The sequence below is a fragment of the Coregonus clupeaformis genome, chromosome 2 (genome assembly GCF_020615455.1).
Source record: "Coregonus clupeaformis isolate EN_2021a chromosome 2, ASM2061545v1, whole genome shotgun sequence".
NCBI classification, from domain to species: Eukaryota; Metazoa; Chordata; class Actinopteri; order Salmoniformes; family Salmonidae; genus Coregonus; species Coregonus clupeaformis.
In genome coordinates this window covers 10836413-10856348 of record NC_059193.1, presented here as the reverse complement: position 1 = coordinate 10856348, position 19936 = coordinate 10836413, and the positions used below count along the sequence as shown (strand labels likewise).

The following is a 19936-nucleotide window of genomic DNA, read 5'->3' as shown; positions in this document are numbered from 1 at the left end:
AAAGAGTGTGAATGTCATACTGTAGATAGAGGATGGTGTGTCTGTGGACTCACGGCTCTGGACGCTGATGCTGCTCGTAACGTTCTCCTGGCCCAGTGTGTTCTCAACCACACACGTGTAGTTCCCAGAATCCTCCAGCCTCGCTCGGTTGATCTGGACCTTGGAGTTTTTCCTTCAGAGAATGAGAGGGAGAGAGAAGGAGAGAAAGAGAGAGAAAGAGACATGGAGTGAAAGTGATTCATTTGAGTCAATATGAATGGTTGTTCAAAACAGAAACAGCAGGAGTCTTTTTTGGAACCTCTTGTCTTTGCTGTGTGTGAATGTGTGACTGGAGTTTGGCCGGTCTCTGAGACTCACTTATTGGTCTTGATTTTGACATCTTTTCCCCTCTGGAGCTCTCTGCCATCTTTGTACCACTGGAAGGAGGGGCTGGGGTTCCCTGACGCCTCACACTTCAGATACAGCTTCTCCCCCTCCATTAGCGACTGGCCCCGCATTGGCCGCAACTTAGGGGCCCCAGCTAGGAAGAGAGAGAGAGAGAGAGAGAGAGACTTCAATTTATTACTCAATAGCCCTCCAGGTGAACCCTGACCCCAGCTGGCGTTTTGACCTGGGCACTTGACACTTTACTAATTTATTCTCTGTTCCAAACCACCTCCGTTACAGAGCAGCTCAGTATTATGTGACTACATACACTAACACTGGACTGAATCCTGGAGAGTCAGTGTTTTCACCTCGCATTTCTTTGTCTCTTTAAAAAGAGAGGGACGAGTTAAAGCTATTCTAGCTATCCTCTGCTGTGGAGCTTTGATATGGAGCGCTGTGTTTTCCAACCTCACTCTGCCATAAGCTGGCACAGTGTGAATCTCTGGAGACCCTCGCTCTCTTCCCCTTAAAAAATATATCAGCCTGCAACACTGACATGAGCCAGAGCAGGGGAGCACAAAGGAAAGTCCACTATGGAATGACATTTGGGATTTTGCTTGTCAAAAAAGATACACGTCAAATAACGATTTTTGACGTGTCAAATAACACTATTTGACGCATCAAATAAGCTTGTTGACCAATCAGGACCTGAATATGACACATAGTAATTAAACACGTTCATTAATGTTTTACGAAGTTATTACACATATATTACAATATCACTTGTATTTCATATGTCACAGCGATTCACTGACACGTATGCTATGATGCTGGTAAAGTTTTGTCTCGTGCACCTGCTGCCTCACTTGAGCGCAGACACACTTCCCAAAGCTCTGGGACAGTGCTGGTCATAAAAAAAGGTAGCTACCTGATGCATGCAAATAATGTTCTTCCCCAGAAACATAGCAAAACAACAATCTGTTTCAGTAGCTATAGTTAGCTAGCTAGCTATCTAGCTAGGTGTCATAATCTAAAATATCCCTAATTTATAAGACTGTTCTTATTTGATTAATGATGGTCGGACCCACCTATGTGAAGCTAGACACAATAAGGATTAGCCACAATAGTGGAATTTGCGGTTTGCCTTCAAAATTAAAGTTTCTCATTGAAAGTGATGCAAATGAATACAAATAGTGCCATAATGGAATAGATCATGCTAAACGAGTTTGAAATGTTATATAAATTCAACAAAATACAATAATTTGTTAATCTGACAAAAATCTGTTGAGATCACACTGTGGATGTATTAGACTTTAGAATTACATTGGGGGCATACTTATTTCACTGTCCAGCCTTACATATGGATTGTGGATCAATGACATGGGGTATCAGTCTACTCAGTGACACCTACGCTAAAGTTGCTAGCTACCCCAGAAGTTTCTAATAACATCTGGATCAAAGATATTTGCAAACATTTTTGATCCTGGTCGTAGCTCTTATTGCGGGACTCTGAAGCCACATTTATCGTACCAGTCACACTACTATGTGTATTGAACACTATTCCAGAGGGAAAACAATACAGCCTGGATGTTTTGGAATCTGATAACTCTGAGGAGGACTTTGGGGAAAAAAGCACTTGGGTACTGAGTAGACTGATACCCCATATCATTGATCCCAAATCCTTAGGTAATGCTGTACAGTACAATATGAATGTCGATATGCACAATAGGCTGACTGGGGAGGTGATTTCCCACAGCCAAAGTCCAGCAATAAGAGCTACCATGCTAATATTTGCGTAAACTCTTTACAGTTTTGTTCTGTGGGTGTCACCGAGTAGACTGATACCCCATTTCATTGCTCCACATTCCAAAACTCCAACCTTCTTTAACATTATCTAGTCTAAATATGGCATGATTCCACCAATAGTAACAGTGTGCGTCATTTTCAAAGGGTGACTTTTATTTTGAAGGCAAACCAAAAATTACACTATTGTGGCTAATCCTTATTGTGGCTACCTTCACAGTATATAACCCGGTCCGGTCAAACGTCACTGAAGCAAGCTGGCTGCTTATAACGTTATCTTTGGGCAACAGGGTCAGGTAGCTGGCTAGCTAGTTATTTTCATGAACTGAAGTTACATTTCCATAAGAGAACAAGGAACAACAGCAGCATAGTGCTTGAATAGCTGCAAACACACAGGCATGCACACATACACACACACACACACACACACACACACACACAAACACACACACACACACACAGTCCATCGATAGGTCACTGTTGGATAATTGTGAAAAATAAAGAGCAAACCCTGTTGTTATAGGGCCCTCATTGCATCACCATCTTGCCTTCTCTCTATATATAATGATCCCCTATCTCTAAATACTACGCTCTCCATAATGATCCCCTATCTCTCTATACTACCCTCTCCATAATAATCATTATCTCTCTATACTACCCTCTCCATAATGATCCCCTATCTCTCTCTATATAATAATCCTCTCTCTCTATACTACGCTCTCCATAATAATCCTTATCTCTCTATACTACACTCTCCATAATGATCCCCTATCTCTCTAAATACTACGCTCTCCATAATGACCCCCTATCTCTCTCTATATAATAATCCTCTCTCTCTATACTACGCTCTCCATAATGATCCCATATTTCTCTAAACTACCCTCTCCATAATGATCCCCTATCTCTCTAAATACTACGCTCTCCATAATGACCCCCTATCTATCTCTATATAATGATCCACTGTCTCTCTATACTACGCTCTCCATAATGACCCCCTATCTCTCTCTATATAATGATCCTCTCTCTCTATACTACGCTCTCCATAATGATCCCATATCTCTCTAAACTACCCTCTCCATAATGATCCCCTGTCTATCTAAACTACCCTCTCCATAATGATCCCCTATCTCTCTATACTGCCCTCTCCATAATGATCCCCTGTCTCTCTATACTATGCTCTCCATAATGACCCCCGATCTCTCTATACTACGCTCTCCATAATGATCCTCTCTTTCTATACTACCATCTCCATAATGATCCTCTCTCTCTATACCACGCTCTCCATAATGACCCCCTATCTCTCTATACTACGCTCTCCATAATGATCCTCTCTCTCTATACTACCCTCTCCATAATGATCCCCTATCTCTAAATACTACCCTCTCCATAATGATCCACTGTCTCTCTATACTACGCTCTCCATAATGATCCCATATCTCTCTAAACTACCCTCTCCATAATGATCCCCTATCTCTCTATACTACGCTCTCCATAATGATCCTCTCTTTCTATACTACCATCTCCATAATGATCCTCTCTCTCTATACCACGCTCTCCATAATGACCCCCTATCTCTCTATACTACGCTCTCCATAATGATCCTCTCTCTCTATACTACCCTCTCCATAATGATCCCCTATCTCTCTATACTACCCTCTCCATAATGATCCTCTCTCTATACTACCCCTGTACATAATGATCCTCTCTCTCTTTACTACCCTCTCCATAATGATCCCCTCTCTTTATACTACCCTCTCCATAATTATCATCTCTCTATACTACCCCTGTACATAATGATCCTCTCTCTCTTTACTACCCTATCCATAATGATCCCCTCTCTCTATACTACCCTCTCCATAATGATCCTCTATCTATCTATACTACGCTCTCAATAATGATCCCTATCTCTCTATACTACCCTCTCCATAATGATCCCCTATCTCTATATACTACCCTCTCCATAATTATCCCCTATCTCTCTATACTACCCTCTCCATAATGATCCCCTATCTCTCTATACTACGCTCTCCATAATGACCCCCCTATCTCTCTATACTACCCTCTCCATAATGATCCCCTATCTCTCTATACTACCCTCTGCATAATGATCCCCTATATCTCTATACTACGCTCTCCATAATGATCCACTATCTCTCTATACTACCCTCTCCATAATGATCCCCTATCTCTCTATACTACGCTCTCCATAATGATCCCCTATCTCTCTATACTACCCTCTGCATAATGATCCCCTATCTCTCTATACTACCCTCTCCATAATGATCCTCTCTCTCTATACTACCCTCTCCATAATGATCCCCTATCTCTCTATACTACCCTCTCCATAATGATCCTCTCTCTTTACTACCCTCTCCATAATGATCCTCTCTCTATACTACCCCTGTACATAATGATCCTCTCTCTCTTTACTACCCTCTCCATAATGAGCCTCTCTCTCTATACTACCCTCTCCATAACGATCCCCTCTCTCTATACTACCCTCTCCATAATTATCATCTCTCTATACTACCCTATTCATAATGATCCCCTCTCTCTATACTACCCTCTCCATAATGATCCTCTATCTATCTATACTACACTCTCCATAATGACCCCCTATCTCTCTATACTACCCTCTCCATAATGATCCCCTATCTCTATATACTACCCTCTCCATAATTATCCCCTATCTCTCTATACTACCCTCTCCATAATGATCCCCTATCTCTCTATACTACGCTCTCCATAATGACCCCCCTATCTCTCTATACTACCCTCTCCATAATGATCCCCTATCTCTCTATACTACGCTCTCCATAATGATCCACTATCTCTCTATAATACGCTCTACATAATGATCCCCTATCTCTCTATACTATGCTCTCCATAATGATCCCATATCTCTCTATACTACCCTCTGCATAATGATCCCCTATCTCTCTATACTACCCTCTCTGTAATGATCCTCTATCTCTCTATACTATGCTCTCCATAATGATCCCCTATCTCTCTATACTACCCTCTGCATAATGATCCCCTATCTCTCTATACTACCCTCTCTGTAATGATCCCCTATCTCTCTATACTACCCTCTCTGTAATGATCCCCTATCTCTCTATACTACGCTCTCCATATTGACTCCCTATCTATCTATACTACCCTCTCCATAATGATCCCCTTTCTCTCTATACTACCCTCTCCATAATGATCCTCTATCTCTCTATACTACGCTCTCCATAATGATCCCCTATCTCTCTATACTACCCTCTCCATAATGATCCCCTATCTCTCTATACTACGCTCTCCATAATGATCCTCTATCTCTCTATACTACGCTCTCCATATTGACTCCCTATCTATCTATACTACCCTCTCCATAATGATCCCCTTTCTCTCTATACTACCCTCTCCATAATGATCCCCTATCTCTCTATACTACGCTCTCCATAATGATCCTCTATCTCTCTATACTACGCTCTCCATAATGATCCCTATCTCTCTATACTACCCTCTCCATAATGATCCCCTATCTCTCTATACTACGCTCTCCATAATGATCCTCTATCTCTCTATACTACGCTCTCCATAATGATCCTCTATCTCTCTATACTACGCTCTCCATAATGATCCCCTATCTCTCTATACTACCCTCTCCATAATGATCCCCTATCTCTCTATACTACGCTCTCCATAATGATCCTCTATCTCTCTATACTACGCTCTCCATAATGATCCACTATCTCTCTATAATACGCTCTCCATAATGATCCCCTATCTCTCTATACTATGCTCTCCATAATGATCCCATATCTCTCTATACTACCGTCTGCATAATGATCCCCTATCTCTCTATACTACCCTCTCTGTAATGATCCTCTATCTCTCTATACTACGCTCTCCATAATGATCCCCTATCTCTCTATACTATGCTCTCCATAATGATCCCCTATCTCTCTATACTACCCTCTGCATAATGATCTCCTATGTCTCTATACTACCCTCCCTGTAATGATCCCCTATCTCTCTATACTACCCTCTCTGTAATGATCCCCTATCTCTCTATACTACGCTCTCCATATTGACTCCCTATCTATCTATACTACCCTCTCACTAATGATCCCCTTTCTCTCTATACTACCCTCTCCATAATGATCCCATATCTCTCTATACTACGCTCTCCATAATGATCCTCTATCTCTCTATACTACGCTCTCCATAATGATCCCCTATCTCTCTATACTACCCTCTCCATAATGATCCCTATCTCTATACTACGCTCTCCATAATGATCCTCTATCTCTCTATACTACGCTCTCCATATTGACTCCCTATCTATCTATACTACCCTCTCCATAATGATCCCCTTTCTCTCTATACTACCCTCTCCATAATGATCCCCTATCTCTCTATACTACGCTCTCCATAATGATCCTCTATCTCTCTATACTACGCTCTCCATAATGATCCCCTATCTCTCTATACTACCCTCTCCATAATGATCCCCTATCTCTCTATACTACGCTCTCCATAATGATCCTCTATCTCTCTATACTACGCTCTCCATAATGATCCTCTATCTCTCTATACTACGCTCTCCATAATGATCCCTCTCCTCTCTATACTACCCTCTCCATAATGATCCCCTATCTCTCTATACTACGCTCTCCATAATGATCCTCTATCTCTCTATACTACGCTCTCCATAATGATCCCCTATCTCTCTATACTACCCTCTCCATAATGATCCCCTATCTCGCTATACTACGCTCTCCATAATGATCATCAATCTCTCTATACTACGCTCTACATAATGATCCCCTATCTCTCTATACTACCCTCTCCATAATGATCCCCTATCTCTCTATACTATGCTCTCCATAATGATCCACTATCTCTCTATACTACGCTCTCCATAATGATCCCCATTCTCTCTATACTACGCTCTCCATAATGATTCTCTATCTCTCTATACTACGCTCTCCAAAATGATCCCCTATCTCTATATACTACACTTTCCATAATGATCCCATATCTCTCTATACTATGCTCTCCATAATGATCCCCTACCTCTCTATACTACGCTCTCCATAATGATCCCCTATCTCTCTATACTTCCCTCTCCATAATGATCCCCTTTCTCTCTATACTTCCCTCTCCATAATGATCCCCTATCTCTCTATACTTCCCTCTCCATAATTATCCCATATCTCTCTATACTAAACTTTCCATAATGATCCTCTATCTCTCTATACTACGCTCTCCATAATGATCCACTATCTCTCTGTACTACGCTCTCCATAATGATCCCCTATCTCTCTATACTTCCCTCTCCATAATGATCCCCTATCTCTCTATACTTCCCTCTCCATAATTATCCCCTATCTCTCTATACTAAACTTTCCATAATGATCCCCTATCTATCTATACTACCCTCTCCATAATGATCCCCTATCTCTCTATACTATGCTCTCCATAATGATCCCCTATCTCTCTATACTACCCTCTCCATATGATCCTCTCTCTATACTACCCTCTCTGTAATGATCCCCTCTCTCTATACTACCCTCTCTATAATGATTCTCTCTCTCTAACTACCCTCTCCATAATGATCCTCTCTATCTCTCTCTATACTACCCTCTCCATAACGATCCTCTCTCTATACTACCCTCTCCATAATGATCCTCTCTCTATACTACCCTCTCCATAGTGATCCCCTATCTCCCTATATTACGCTCTCCATAATGATCCCCTATCTCTCTATACTACGCTCTCCATAATGATCCCCTATCTCTCTATACTACACTCTCCATAATGATCCCCATTCTCTCTATACTATGCTCTCCATAATGATCCACCATCTCTCTATATTACGCTCTCCATAATGATCCCCTATCTCTCTATACTACGCTCTCCATAATGATCCCCATTCTCTCTATACTACGCTCTCCATAATGATCCTCTATCTCTCTATACTACGCTCTCCAAAATGATCCCCTATCTCTCTATACTACACTTTCCATAATGATCCCATATCTCTCTATACTACGCTCTCCATAATGATCCCCTACCTCTCTATACTATGCTCTCCACAATGATCCCCTATCTCTCTATACTTCCCTCTCCATAATGATCCCCTATCTCTCTATACTTCCCTCTCCATAATTATCCCCTATCTCTCTATACTAAACTTTCCATAATGATCCTCTATCTCTCTATACTACGCTATCCATAATGATCCACTATCTCTCTATACTACGCTCTCCATAATTATCCCCTATCTCTCTATACTTCCCTCTCCATAATGATCCCCTATCTCTCTATACTTCCTTCTCCATAATGATCCCCTATCTCTCTATACTTCCCTCTCCATAATTATCCCCTATCTCTCTATACTAAACGTTCCATAATGATCCCCTATCTCTCTATATTACGCTCTCCATAATGATCCACTATCTCTCTATACTACGCTCTCCATAATGATCCCCTATCTCTCTATACTATGCTCTCCATAATGATCCCCTATCTCTCTATACTACCCTCTCCATATTATCCTCTTTCTATACTACCCTCTCTGTAATGATCCCCTCTCTCTATACTACCCTCTCTATAATGATTCTCTCTCTCTATACTACCCTCTCCATAATGATCCTCTCTATCTCTCTCTATACTACCCTCTCCATAACGATCCTCTCTCTATACTACCCTCTCCATAATTATCCTCTCTCTATACTACCCTCTCCATAGTGATCCCCTATCTCCCTATATTACGCCCTCCATAATGATCCCCTATCTCTCTATTCTACGCTCTCCATAATGATCCCCTATCTCTCTATACTATGCTCTCCATAATGATCCCCTATCTATCTATACTACCCTCTCCATAATGATCCCCTATCTCTCTATACTATGCTCTCCATAATGATCCCCTATCTATCTATACTACGCTCTCCATAATGATCCCCTATCTCTCTATACTATGCTCTCCATAATGATCCCCTATCTATCTATACTACCCTCTCCATAATGATCCTCTCTCTATTCTACCCTCTCTGTAATGATCCCCACTCTCTATACTACCCTCTCTATAATGATTATCTCTCTCTATACTACCCTCTCCATAATGATCCTCTCTCTATACTACCACCTCCATTATGATCACCACTATCTCTATAGTACCCTCTCCATAATGATCCCCTATCTCTCTATACTACGCTCTCCATAATGATCCCCTATCTCTCTATACTACTCTCTCCATAATGATCCCCTATCTCTCTATACTACCCTCTCCATAATGATCCCCTATCTCTCTATACTACGCTCTCCATAATGATCCCCTATCTCTCTATACTACGCTCTCCATAATGATCCCCTACCTCTCTATACTATGCTCTCCATAATGATCCCCGATCTCTCTATACTTCCCTCTACATAATGATCCCCTATCTCTCTATACTTCCCTCTCCATAATTATCCCCTATCTCTCTATACTAAACTTTCCATAATGATCCTCTATCTCTCTATACTACGCTCTCCATAATGATCCCCTATCTCTCTATACTACGGTCTCCATAATGATCCCCTACCTCTCTATACTACGCTCTCCATAATGATCCCCTATCTCTCTATACTTCCCTCTCCATAATGATCCTCTATCTCTATACTTCCCTCTCCATAATTATCCCTATCTCTCTATACTAAACTTTCCATAATGATCCCCTATCTCTCTATATTACGCTCTCCATAATGATCCCCTATCTCTCTATACTACGCTCTCCATAATGAATCCTTATCTCTCTATACTATGCTCTCCATAATGATCCCCTATCTCTCTATACTACCCTCTCCATATGATCCTCTTTCTATACTACCCTCTCTGTAATGATCCCCTCTCTCTATACCACCCTCTCTATAATGATTATCTCTCTCTATACTACCCTCTCCATAATGATCCTCTCTCTATTCTACCCTCTCTGTAATGATACCCACTCTCTATACTGCCCTCTCTATAATGATTATCTCTCTCTATACTACCCTCTCCATAATGATCCTCTCTCTATACTACCATCTCCATTATGATCACCACTATCTCTATAGTACCCTCTCCATAATGATCCCCTATCTCTCTATACTACGCTCTCCATAATGATCCCCTATCTCTCTATACTACTCTCTCCATAATGATCCCCTATCTCTCTATACTACCCTCTCCATAATGATCCCCTATCTCTCTATACTACGCTCTCCATAATGATCCCTCTATCTCTATACTACCCTCTCCATAATGATCCCTATCTCGCTATACTACGCTCTCCATAATGATCATCTATCTCTATACTACGCTCTACATAATGATCCCTATCTCTCTATACTACCCTTCTCATAATGATCCCCTATCTCTCTATACTATGCTCTCCATAATGATCCACTATCTCTCTATACTACGCTCTCCATAATGATCCCCATTCTCTCTATACTACGCTCTCCATAATGATTCTCTATCTCTCTATACTACGCTCTCCAAAATGATCCCCTATCTCTATATACTACACTTTCATAATGATCCCATATCTCTCTATACTACGCTCTCCATAATGATCCCCTACCTCTCTATACTACGCTCTCCATAATGATCCCCTATCTCTCTATACTTCCCTCTCCATAATGATCCCCTTTCTCTCTATACTTCCCTCTCCATAATGATCCCCTATCTCTCTATACTTCCCTCTCCATAATTATCCCCTATCTCTCTATACTAAACTTTCCATAATGATCCTCTATCTCTCTATACTACGCTCTCCATAATGATCCACTATCTCTCTATACTACGCTCTCCATAATGATCCCCTATCTCTCTATACTTCCCTCTCCATAATGATCCCCTATCTCTCTATACTTCCCTCTCCATAATTATCCCCTATCTCTCTATACTAAACTTTCCATAATGATCCCCTATCTCTCTATACTATGCTCTCCATAATGATCCCCTATCTCTCTATACTATGCTCTCCATAATGATCCCCTATCTCTCTATACTACCCTCTCCATATGATCCTCTCTCTATACTACCCTCTCTGTAATGATCCCCTCTCTCTATACTACCCTCTCTATAATGATTCTCTCTCTCTAACTACCCTCTCCATAATGATCCTCTCTATCTCTCTCTATACTACCCTCTCCATAACGATCCTCTCTCTATACTACCCTCTCCATAATGATCCTCTCTCTATACTACCCTCTCCATAGTGATCCCCTATCTCCCTATATTACGCTCTCCATAATGATCCCCTATCTCTCTATACTACGCTCTCCATAATGATCCCCTATCTCTCTATACTACACTCTCCATAATGATCCCCATTCTCTCTATACTATGCTCTCCATAATGATCCACCATCTCTCTATATTACGCTCTCCATAATGATCCCCTATCTCTCTATACTACGCTCTCCATAATGATCCCCATTCTCTCTATACTACGCTCTCCATAATGATCCTCTATCTCTCTATACTACGCTCTCCAAAATGATCCCTATCTCTCTATACTACACTTTCCATAATGATCCTATATCTCTCTATACTACGCCTCTATAATGATCTCTACCTCTCTATACTTTACTCTCTAAATGATCCCTATCTCTCTATATTTCCTCTCTATAATGATCCCTTATCTCTCTATACTTCCCTCTCCATAATTATTCCTATCTCTCTATACTTAAACTTTCATAATGATCCTCTATCTCTCTATACTACGCTATCCATAATGATCCACTATCTCTCTATACTACGCTCTCCATAATTATCCCCTATCTCTCTATACTTCCCTCTCCATAATGATCCCCTATCTCTCTATACTTCCTTCTCCATAATGATCCCTATCTCTCTATACTTTCCCTCTCCATAATTATCCCTATCTCTATACTTCTACGCTTTCTATAATGATCCCTATCTCTCTATATTACGCTCTCCATAATGATCCACTATCTCTCTATACTACGCTCTCCATAATGATCCCCTATCTCTCTATACTATGCTCTCCATAATGATCCCCTATCTCTCTATACTACCCTCTCCATATTATCCTCTTTCTATACTACCCTCTCTGTAATGATCCCCTCTCTCTCTATACTACCCTCTCTATAATGATTCTCTCTCTATACTACCCTCTCCATAATGATCCTCTCTATCTCTCTATACTACCCTCTCCATAATGATCTCTCTCTATACTACCCTCTCCATAATTATCTCTCTCTCTATACTACCCTCTCCATAGTGATCCCTATCTCCCTATATTCGTCCATAATGATCCCCTATCTCTCTATTCTCGCTCTCCATAATGATCCCTATCTCTCTATACTATGCTCTCCATAATGATCCCCTATCTATCTATACTACCCTCTCCATAATGATCTCTATCTCTCTATACTATGCTCTCCATAATGATCCCCTATCTATCTATACTTTACGCTCTCCATAATGATCCCTATCTCTCTATACTATGCTCTCCATAATGATCCCTATCTCTCTATACTACCCTCTCCATAATGATCCTCTCTCTATTCTACCCTCTCTGTAATGATCCCCACTCTCTATACTACCCTCTCTATAATGATTATCTCTCTCTATACTACCCTCTCCATAATGATCCTCTTCTCTATACTACCACCTCCATTATGATCACCACTATCTCTATAGTACCCTCTCCATAAGATCCCCTATCTCTCTATACTCACTCTCCATAATGATCCCCTATCTCTCTATACTACTCTCTCCATAATGATTCCCTATCTCTCTATACTACCCCTCTCATAATGATCCCTATCTCTCTATACTACGCTCTCCATAATGATCCCTATCTCTCTATACTACGCTCTCCATAATGATCCCCTACCTCTCTATACTATGCTCTCCATAATGATCCCCGATCTCTCTATACTTCCCTCTCCATAATGATCCCCTATCTCTCTATACTTCCCTCTCCATAATTATCCCCTATCTCTCTATACTAAACTTTCCATAATGATCCTCTATCTCTCTATACTACGCTCTCCATAATGATCCCCTATCTCTCTATACTACGGTCTCCATAATGATCCCCTACCTCTCTATACTACGCTCTCCATAATGATCCCCTATCTCTCTATACTTCCCTCTCCATAATGATCCCCTATCTCTCTATACTTCCCTCTCCATAATTATCCCATATCTCTCTATACTAAACTTTCCATAATGATCCCCTATCTCTCTATATTACGCTCTCCATAATGATCCCCTATCTCTCTATACTACGCTCTCCATAATGAATCCTTATCTCTCTATACTATGCTCTCCATAATGATCCCCTATCTCTCTATACTACCCTCTCCATATGATCCTCTTTCTATACTACCCTCTCTGTAATGATCCCCTCTCTCTATACCACCCTCTCTATAATGATTATCTCTCTCTATACTACCCTCTCCATAATGATCCTCTCTCTATTCTACCCTCTCTGTAATGATACCCACTCTCTATACTGCCCTCTCTATAATGATTATCTCTCTCTATACTACCCTCTCCATAATGATCCTCTCTCTATACTACCATCTCCATTATGATCACCACTATCTCTATAGTACCCTCTCCATAATGATCCCCTATCTCTCTATACTACGCTCTCCATAATGATCCCCTATCTCTCTATACTACTCTCTCCATAATGATCCCCTATCTCTCTATACTACCCTCTCCATAATGATCCCCTATCTCTCTATACTACGCTCTCCATAATCATCCCCTATCTCTCTATACTACGCTCTCCATAATGATCCCCTACCTCTCTATACTATGCTCTCCATAATGATCCCCAATCTCTCTATACTTCCCTCTCCATAATGATCCAGTATCTCGCTATACTTCCCTCTCCATAATGATCCCCTATCTCTCTATACTTCCCTCTCCATAATTATCCCCTATCTCTCTATACTAAACTTTCCATAATGATCCTCTATCTCTCTATACTACGCTCTCCATAATGATCCACTATCTCTCTATACTACACTCTCCATAATGATCCCCTATCTCTCTATACTTCTCTCTCCATAATTATCCCCTATCTCTCTATACTACGCTCTCCATAATGAACCCCTATCTCTCTATACTATGCTCTCCATAATGATCCCCTATCTCTCTATACTACCCTCTCCATATGATCCTCTCTCTATACTACCTTCTCTGTAATGATCCCCTCTCTCTATACTACCCTCTCTATAATGATTCTCTCTCTCTATACTACCCTCTCCATAATGATTATCTCTATGTCTCTCTATACTACCCTCTCCATAACGATCCTCTCTCTATACTACCCTCTCCATACTGATCCTCTCTCTATACTACCCTCTCCATAATTATCCCCTATCTCCCTATATTACGCTCTCCATAATGATCCCTATCTCTCTATACTTACTCTCTATAATGATCCCCTATCTCTCTATACTACACTCTCCATAATGATCCCCATTCTCTCTATACTATGCTCTCCATAATGATCCACCATCTCTCTATATTACGCTCTCCATAATGATCCCCTATCTCTCTATACTACGCTCTCCATAATGATCCCCATTCTCTCTATACTACGCTCTCCATAATGATCCTCTATCTCTCTATACTACGCTCTCCAAAAATGATCCCCTATTCTCTCTATACTACACTTTCCATAATGATGCCCTATCTCTCTATACTATGCTCTCCATAATGATCCCCTACCTCTCTATACTATGCTCTCCATAATGATCCCCTATCTCTCTATACTTTCCGTCTATAATGATCCCTATCTCTCTATACTTCCCTCTCCATAATTATCCCTATCTCTCTATACTAAACTTTCCATAATGATCCTCTATCTCTCTATACTACGCTCTCCATAATGATCCACTATCTCTCTATACTACGCTCTCCATAATTATCCCCTATCTCTCTATACTTCCCTCTCCATAATGATCCCTATCTCTCTATATCTCTCCATAATGATCCCCTATCTCTCTATACTTCCCTCTCCATAATTATCCCCTATCTCTCTATACTAAACTTTCCATAATGATCCCCTATCTCACTATACTATGCTCTCCATAATGATCCCCTATCTCTCTATACTACCCTCTCCATATGATCCTCTTTCTATACTACCCTCTCTGTAATGATCCCCTCTCTCTATACTACCCTCCCTATAATGATTCTCTCTCTCTATACTACCCTCTCCATAATGATCCTCTCTATCTCTCTCTATACTACCCTCTCCATAACGATCCTCTCTCTATACTACCCTCTCCATAATTATCCTCTCTCTATATTACCCTCTCCATAGTGATCCCCTATCTCCCTATATTACGCTCTCCATAATGATCCCCTATCTCTCTATACTACGCTCTCCATAATGATCCCCTATCTCTCTATACTATATTCTCCATAATGATCCCCTATCTATCTATACTATATTCTCCATAATGATCCCCTATCTATCTATACTACCCTCTCCATAATGATCCTCTCTCTATACTACCCTCTCCATAATTATCCTCTCTCTATACTACCCTCTCCATAGTGATCCCCTATCTCCCTATATTACGCTCTCCATAATGATCCCCTATCTCTCTATACTACGCTCTCCATAATGATCCCCTATCTCTCTATACTATATTCTCCATAATGATCCCCTATCTATCTATACTACCCTCTCCATAATGATCCCCTATCTCTCTATACTACGCTCTCCATAATGATCCCCAATCTATCTATACTACGCTCTCATAATGATCCCCTATCTCACTATACTATGCTCTCCATAATGATCCCTATCTCTCTATACTACCCTCTCCATATGATCCTCTTTCTATACTACCCTCTCTGTAATGATCCCCTCTCTCTATACTACCCTCCCTATAATGATTCTCTCTCTCTATACTACCCTCTCCATAATGATCCTCTCTATCTCTCTCTATACTACCCTCTCCATAACGATCCTCTCTCTATACTACCCTCTCCATAATTATCCTCTCTCTATATTACCCTCTCCATAATGATCCCCTATCTTCTATACTACGCTCTCCATAATGATCCTTCTCTCTATACTACGCTCTCCATAATGATCCCCTATCTCTCTATACTACGCTCTCCATAATGATCCCTATCTCTCTATACTACACTCTCCATAATGATCCCCTATCTCTCTATACTATACTCTCCATAATGATCCCTCTATCTCTATACTACCCTCTCCATAATGATCCTATCTCTCTATACTACCCTCTCCATAATGATCCCTATCTCTCTATACTACCCTCTCCATAATGATCCCTCTCTCTATACTACGCTCTCCATAATGATCCCCATCTCTCTATACTACGCTCTCCATAATGATCCCCTATCTCTCTATACTACGCTCTCCATAATGATCCCCTATCTCTCTATACTACGCTCTCCATAATGATCCCTATCTCTCTATACTACGCTCTCCATAATGATCCCCTATCTCTCTATACTACGCTCTCCATAATGATCCCCTATCTCTCTATACTACCCTCTCCATAATGATCCCTATCTCTCTATACTACCCTCTCCATAATTATCCCTATCTCTATACTAACCTTTCCATAATGATCCTCTATCTCTCTATACTACGCTCTCCATAATGATCCTCTATCTCTCTATACTACGCTCTCCATAATGATCCCCTATCTCTCTATACTACCCTCTCCATAGTGATCCCCTATCTCTCTATACTACGCTCTCCATAATATCCCCTATCTCTCTATACTACACTCTCCATAATGATCCCTATCTCTCTATACTAACCTCTCCATAATGATCCCTATCTCTCTATACTACGCTCTCCATAATGATCCCCTACTCTCTATACTACGCTCTCCATAATGATCCCCTATCTCTCTATACTACGCTCTCCATAATGATCCCTATCTCTCTATACTACCCTCTCCATAATGATCCCTCTCTCTATACTACCCTCTCTATAATGATCCCCCTCTCTCTATACTACCCTCTCTATATGATTATTTATCTCTATACTACGCTCTCCATAATGATCTCTCTCTATACATACCTCTCCTAATGATCCTCTATCTCTCTATACTACCCTCTCTTATCGATCCCATATGTCTCTATACTACCCTCTCTATAATGATCCCTCTCTCTATACTACCCTCTCCATAATGATCCTCTCTATCTCTCTCTATACTACCCTCTCCATAATGATCCCTCTCTATACTACGCTCTCCATAATTATCCTCTCTATACTACGCTCTCCATAGTGATCCCCTATCTCTCTATACTACGCTCTCCATAATGATCCCTTATCTCTCTATACTACGCTCTAAATGATCCCATCTCTCTATACTATGCTCTCCATAATGATCATCTATCTATACTACCCTCTCATAATGATCCCTATCTCTCTATACTAACCTCTCCATAATGATCCCCTATCTCTCTATACTACGCTCTCCATAATGATCCCTTATCTCTCTATACTACCCTCTCCATAATGATCCTCTCTCTATTCTACCCTCTCTGTAATGATCCCCACTCTCTATACTGCCCCCTCTATAATGATTATCTCTCTCTATACTACCTCTCCATAATGATCCTATCTCTCTATACTACCATCTCCATTATGATCACCACTATCTCTATAGTAGCCTCTCCATAATGATCCCCTATCTCTCTATACTACGCTCTCCATAATGATCCCTATCTCTCTATACTACTCTCTCCATAATGATCCCCCTATCTCTCTATACTACCCTCTCCATAATGATTCTCTCTATACTACGCTCTCATAATGATCCCATCATCTCTCTATACTACGCTCTCCATAATGATTCCTACTCTCTATACTATGCCTCCATAATGATCCCTATCTCTCTATACTACCCTCTCCATAATGATATCTCTCTATACTACCCTCTCTGTAATGATCCTCTCTATACTACCCTTTCTATAATGATTCTCTCTCTATATACTACCCTCTCCATAATGATCATCTCTATCTCTCTCTATACTACCCTCTCCATAACGATCCTCTCTCTATACTACCCTCTCCATAATGATCCTCTCTCTATACTACCCTCTCCATAATGATCCCCTATCTCTCTATACTACGCTCTCCATAATGATCCCCTATCTCTCTATACTATGCTCTCCATAATGATCCCATATCTCTCTATACTACCCTCTCCATATGATCATCTCTCTATACTACCCTCTCTGTAATGATCCCCTCTCTCTATACTACCCTTTCTATAATGATTCTCTCTCTCTATACTACCCTCTCCATAATGATCCTCTCTATCTCTCTCTATACTACCCTCTCCATAACGATCCTCTCTCTATACTACCCTCTCCATAATTATCCCTCTCTCTATACTACCCTCTCCATAGTGATCCCTCTCTCTATACTACCCTCTCCATAATGATCCCTCTCTCTATACTACGCTCTCCATAATGATCCCCTATCTCTCTATACTATGCTCTCCATAATGTCTATCTCTCTATACTACCCTCTCCATAATGATCTCTCTCTATACTACCCTCTCTATAATGATCCCCTTCTCTATACTACCTCTCTATAATGATCCTCTCTCTATACTACGCTCTCCATAATGATCCTCTACTCTCTATACTACCCTCTCCTAATGATCCTCTCTCTATACTCCCCTCTCTTAATGATTCTCTCTCTATACTACCTCTCCATAATGATCCTATCTCTCTATACTACCTCTCCATAATGATCCCTATCTCTCTATACTACCCTCTCCATAATGATCCCCTATCTCTCTATACTACCCTCTCCATAATGATCATCTCTCTATACTACGCTCTCCATAATGATCCCTCTCTCTATACTACCCTCTCCATAATGATTCTCTCTCTCTATACTACCCTCTCCATAGCATCCCTAGCACTTCTCGTACTACCCTCTCCATAATGATCCCTATCTCTCTATACTACCCTCTCCATAATGATCCCTATCTCTCTATACTACGCTCTCATAATGATCCCTATCTCTCTATACTACGCTCTCCATAATGATCCCCTATCTCTCTATACTATCTCCATAATGATCCCCTATCTCTCTATACTACGCTCTTCATAGATCCCTATCTCTCTATACTACCTCTCCATAATGATCCCCTATCTCTCTATACTACCCTCTCCATATGATCCTCTCTCTATACTACCCTCTCTATAATGATCCCTCTCTCTATACTACCCTCTCTATAATGATTCTCTCTCTCTATACTACCCTCTCCATAATGATCCTCTCTCTCTCTCTATACTACCCTCTCCATAACGATCCTCTCTCTATACTACCCTCTCCATAATGATCCTCTCTCTATACTACGCTCTCCATAATGATTCCCTATCTCTCTATACTATGCTCTCCATAATGATTATCTCTCTCTATACTACCCTCTCCATAATGATCCCAATCTCTCTATACTACCCTCTCCATAATGATCATCTCTCTATACTACCTCTCCATAATGATCCCTATCTCTCTATACTATGCTCTCCATAATGATCCCTATCTCTCTATACTACCCTCTCCATATGATCCTCTCTCTATACTACCCTCTCTGTAATGATCCCCCTCTCTAACTACTCTATAATGATCCCTATCTCTCTATACTACCCTCTCCATAATGATCCCCCTCTCTCTCTATACTACCTCTCCATAATGATCCTCTCTCTCTATACTACCCTCTCCATAATG

At 40.8% G+C, this 19936-nt stretch overlaps 1 protein-coding gene across 2 annotated transcripts in view; it reads right to left on the bottom strand.

The window, feature by feature from the left end:
* The window catches only part of LOC121533556 (pro-neuregulin-2, membrane-bound isoform), a 78370-nt gene that overhangs the window by 15796 nt on the left and 42638 nt on the right, over positions 1–19936 (bottom strand). For both annotated transcript variants that reach the window (XM_041839609.2, XM_041839618.2), the window contains exons 2-3: positions 358–520; positions 54–172 (exon numbers count right to left, since the gene is read on the bottom strand). In XM_041839609.2, coding sequence (XP_041695543.1) covers positions 54–172; positions 358–520 — 282 coding nt within the window. The remainder of the gene's footprint in view (positions 1–53; positions 173–357; positions 521–19936) is intronic.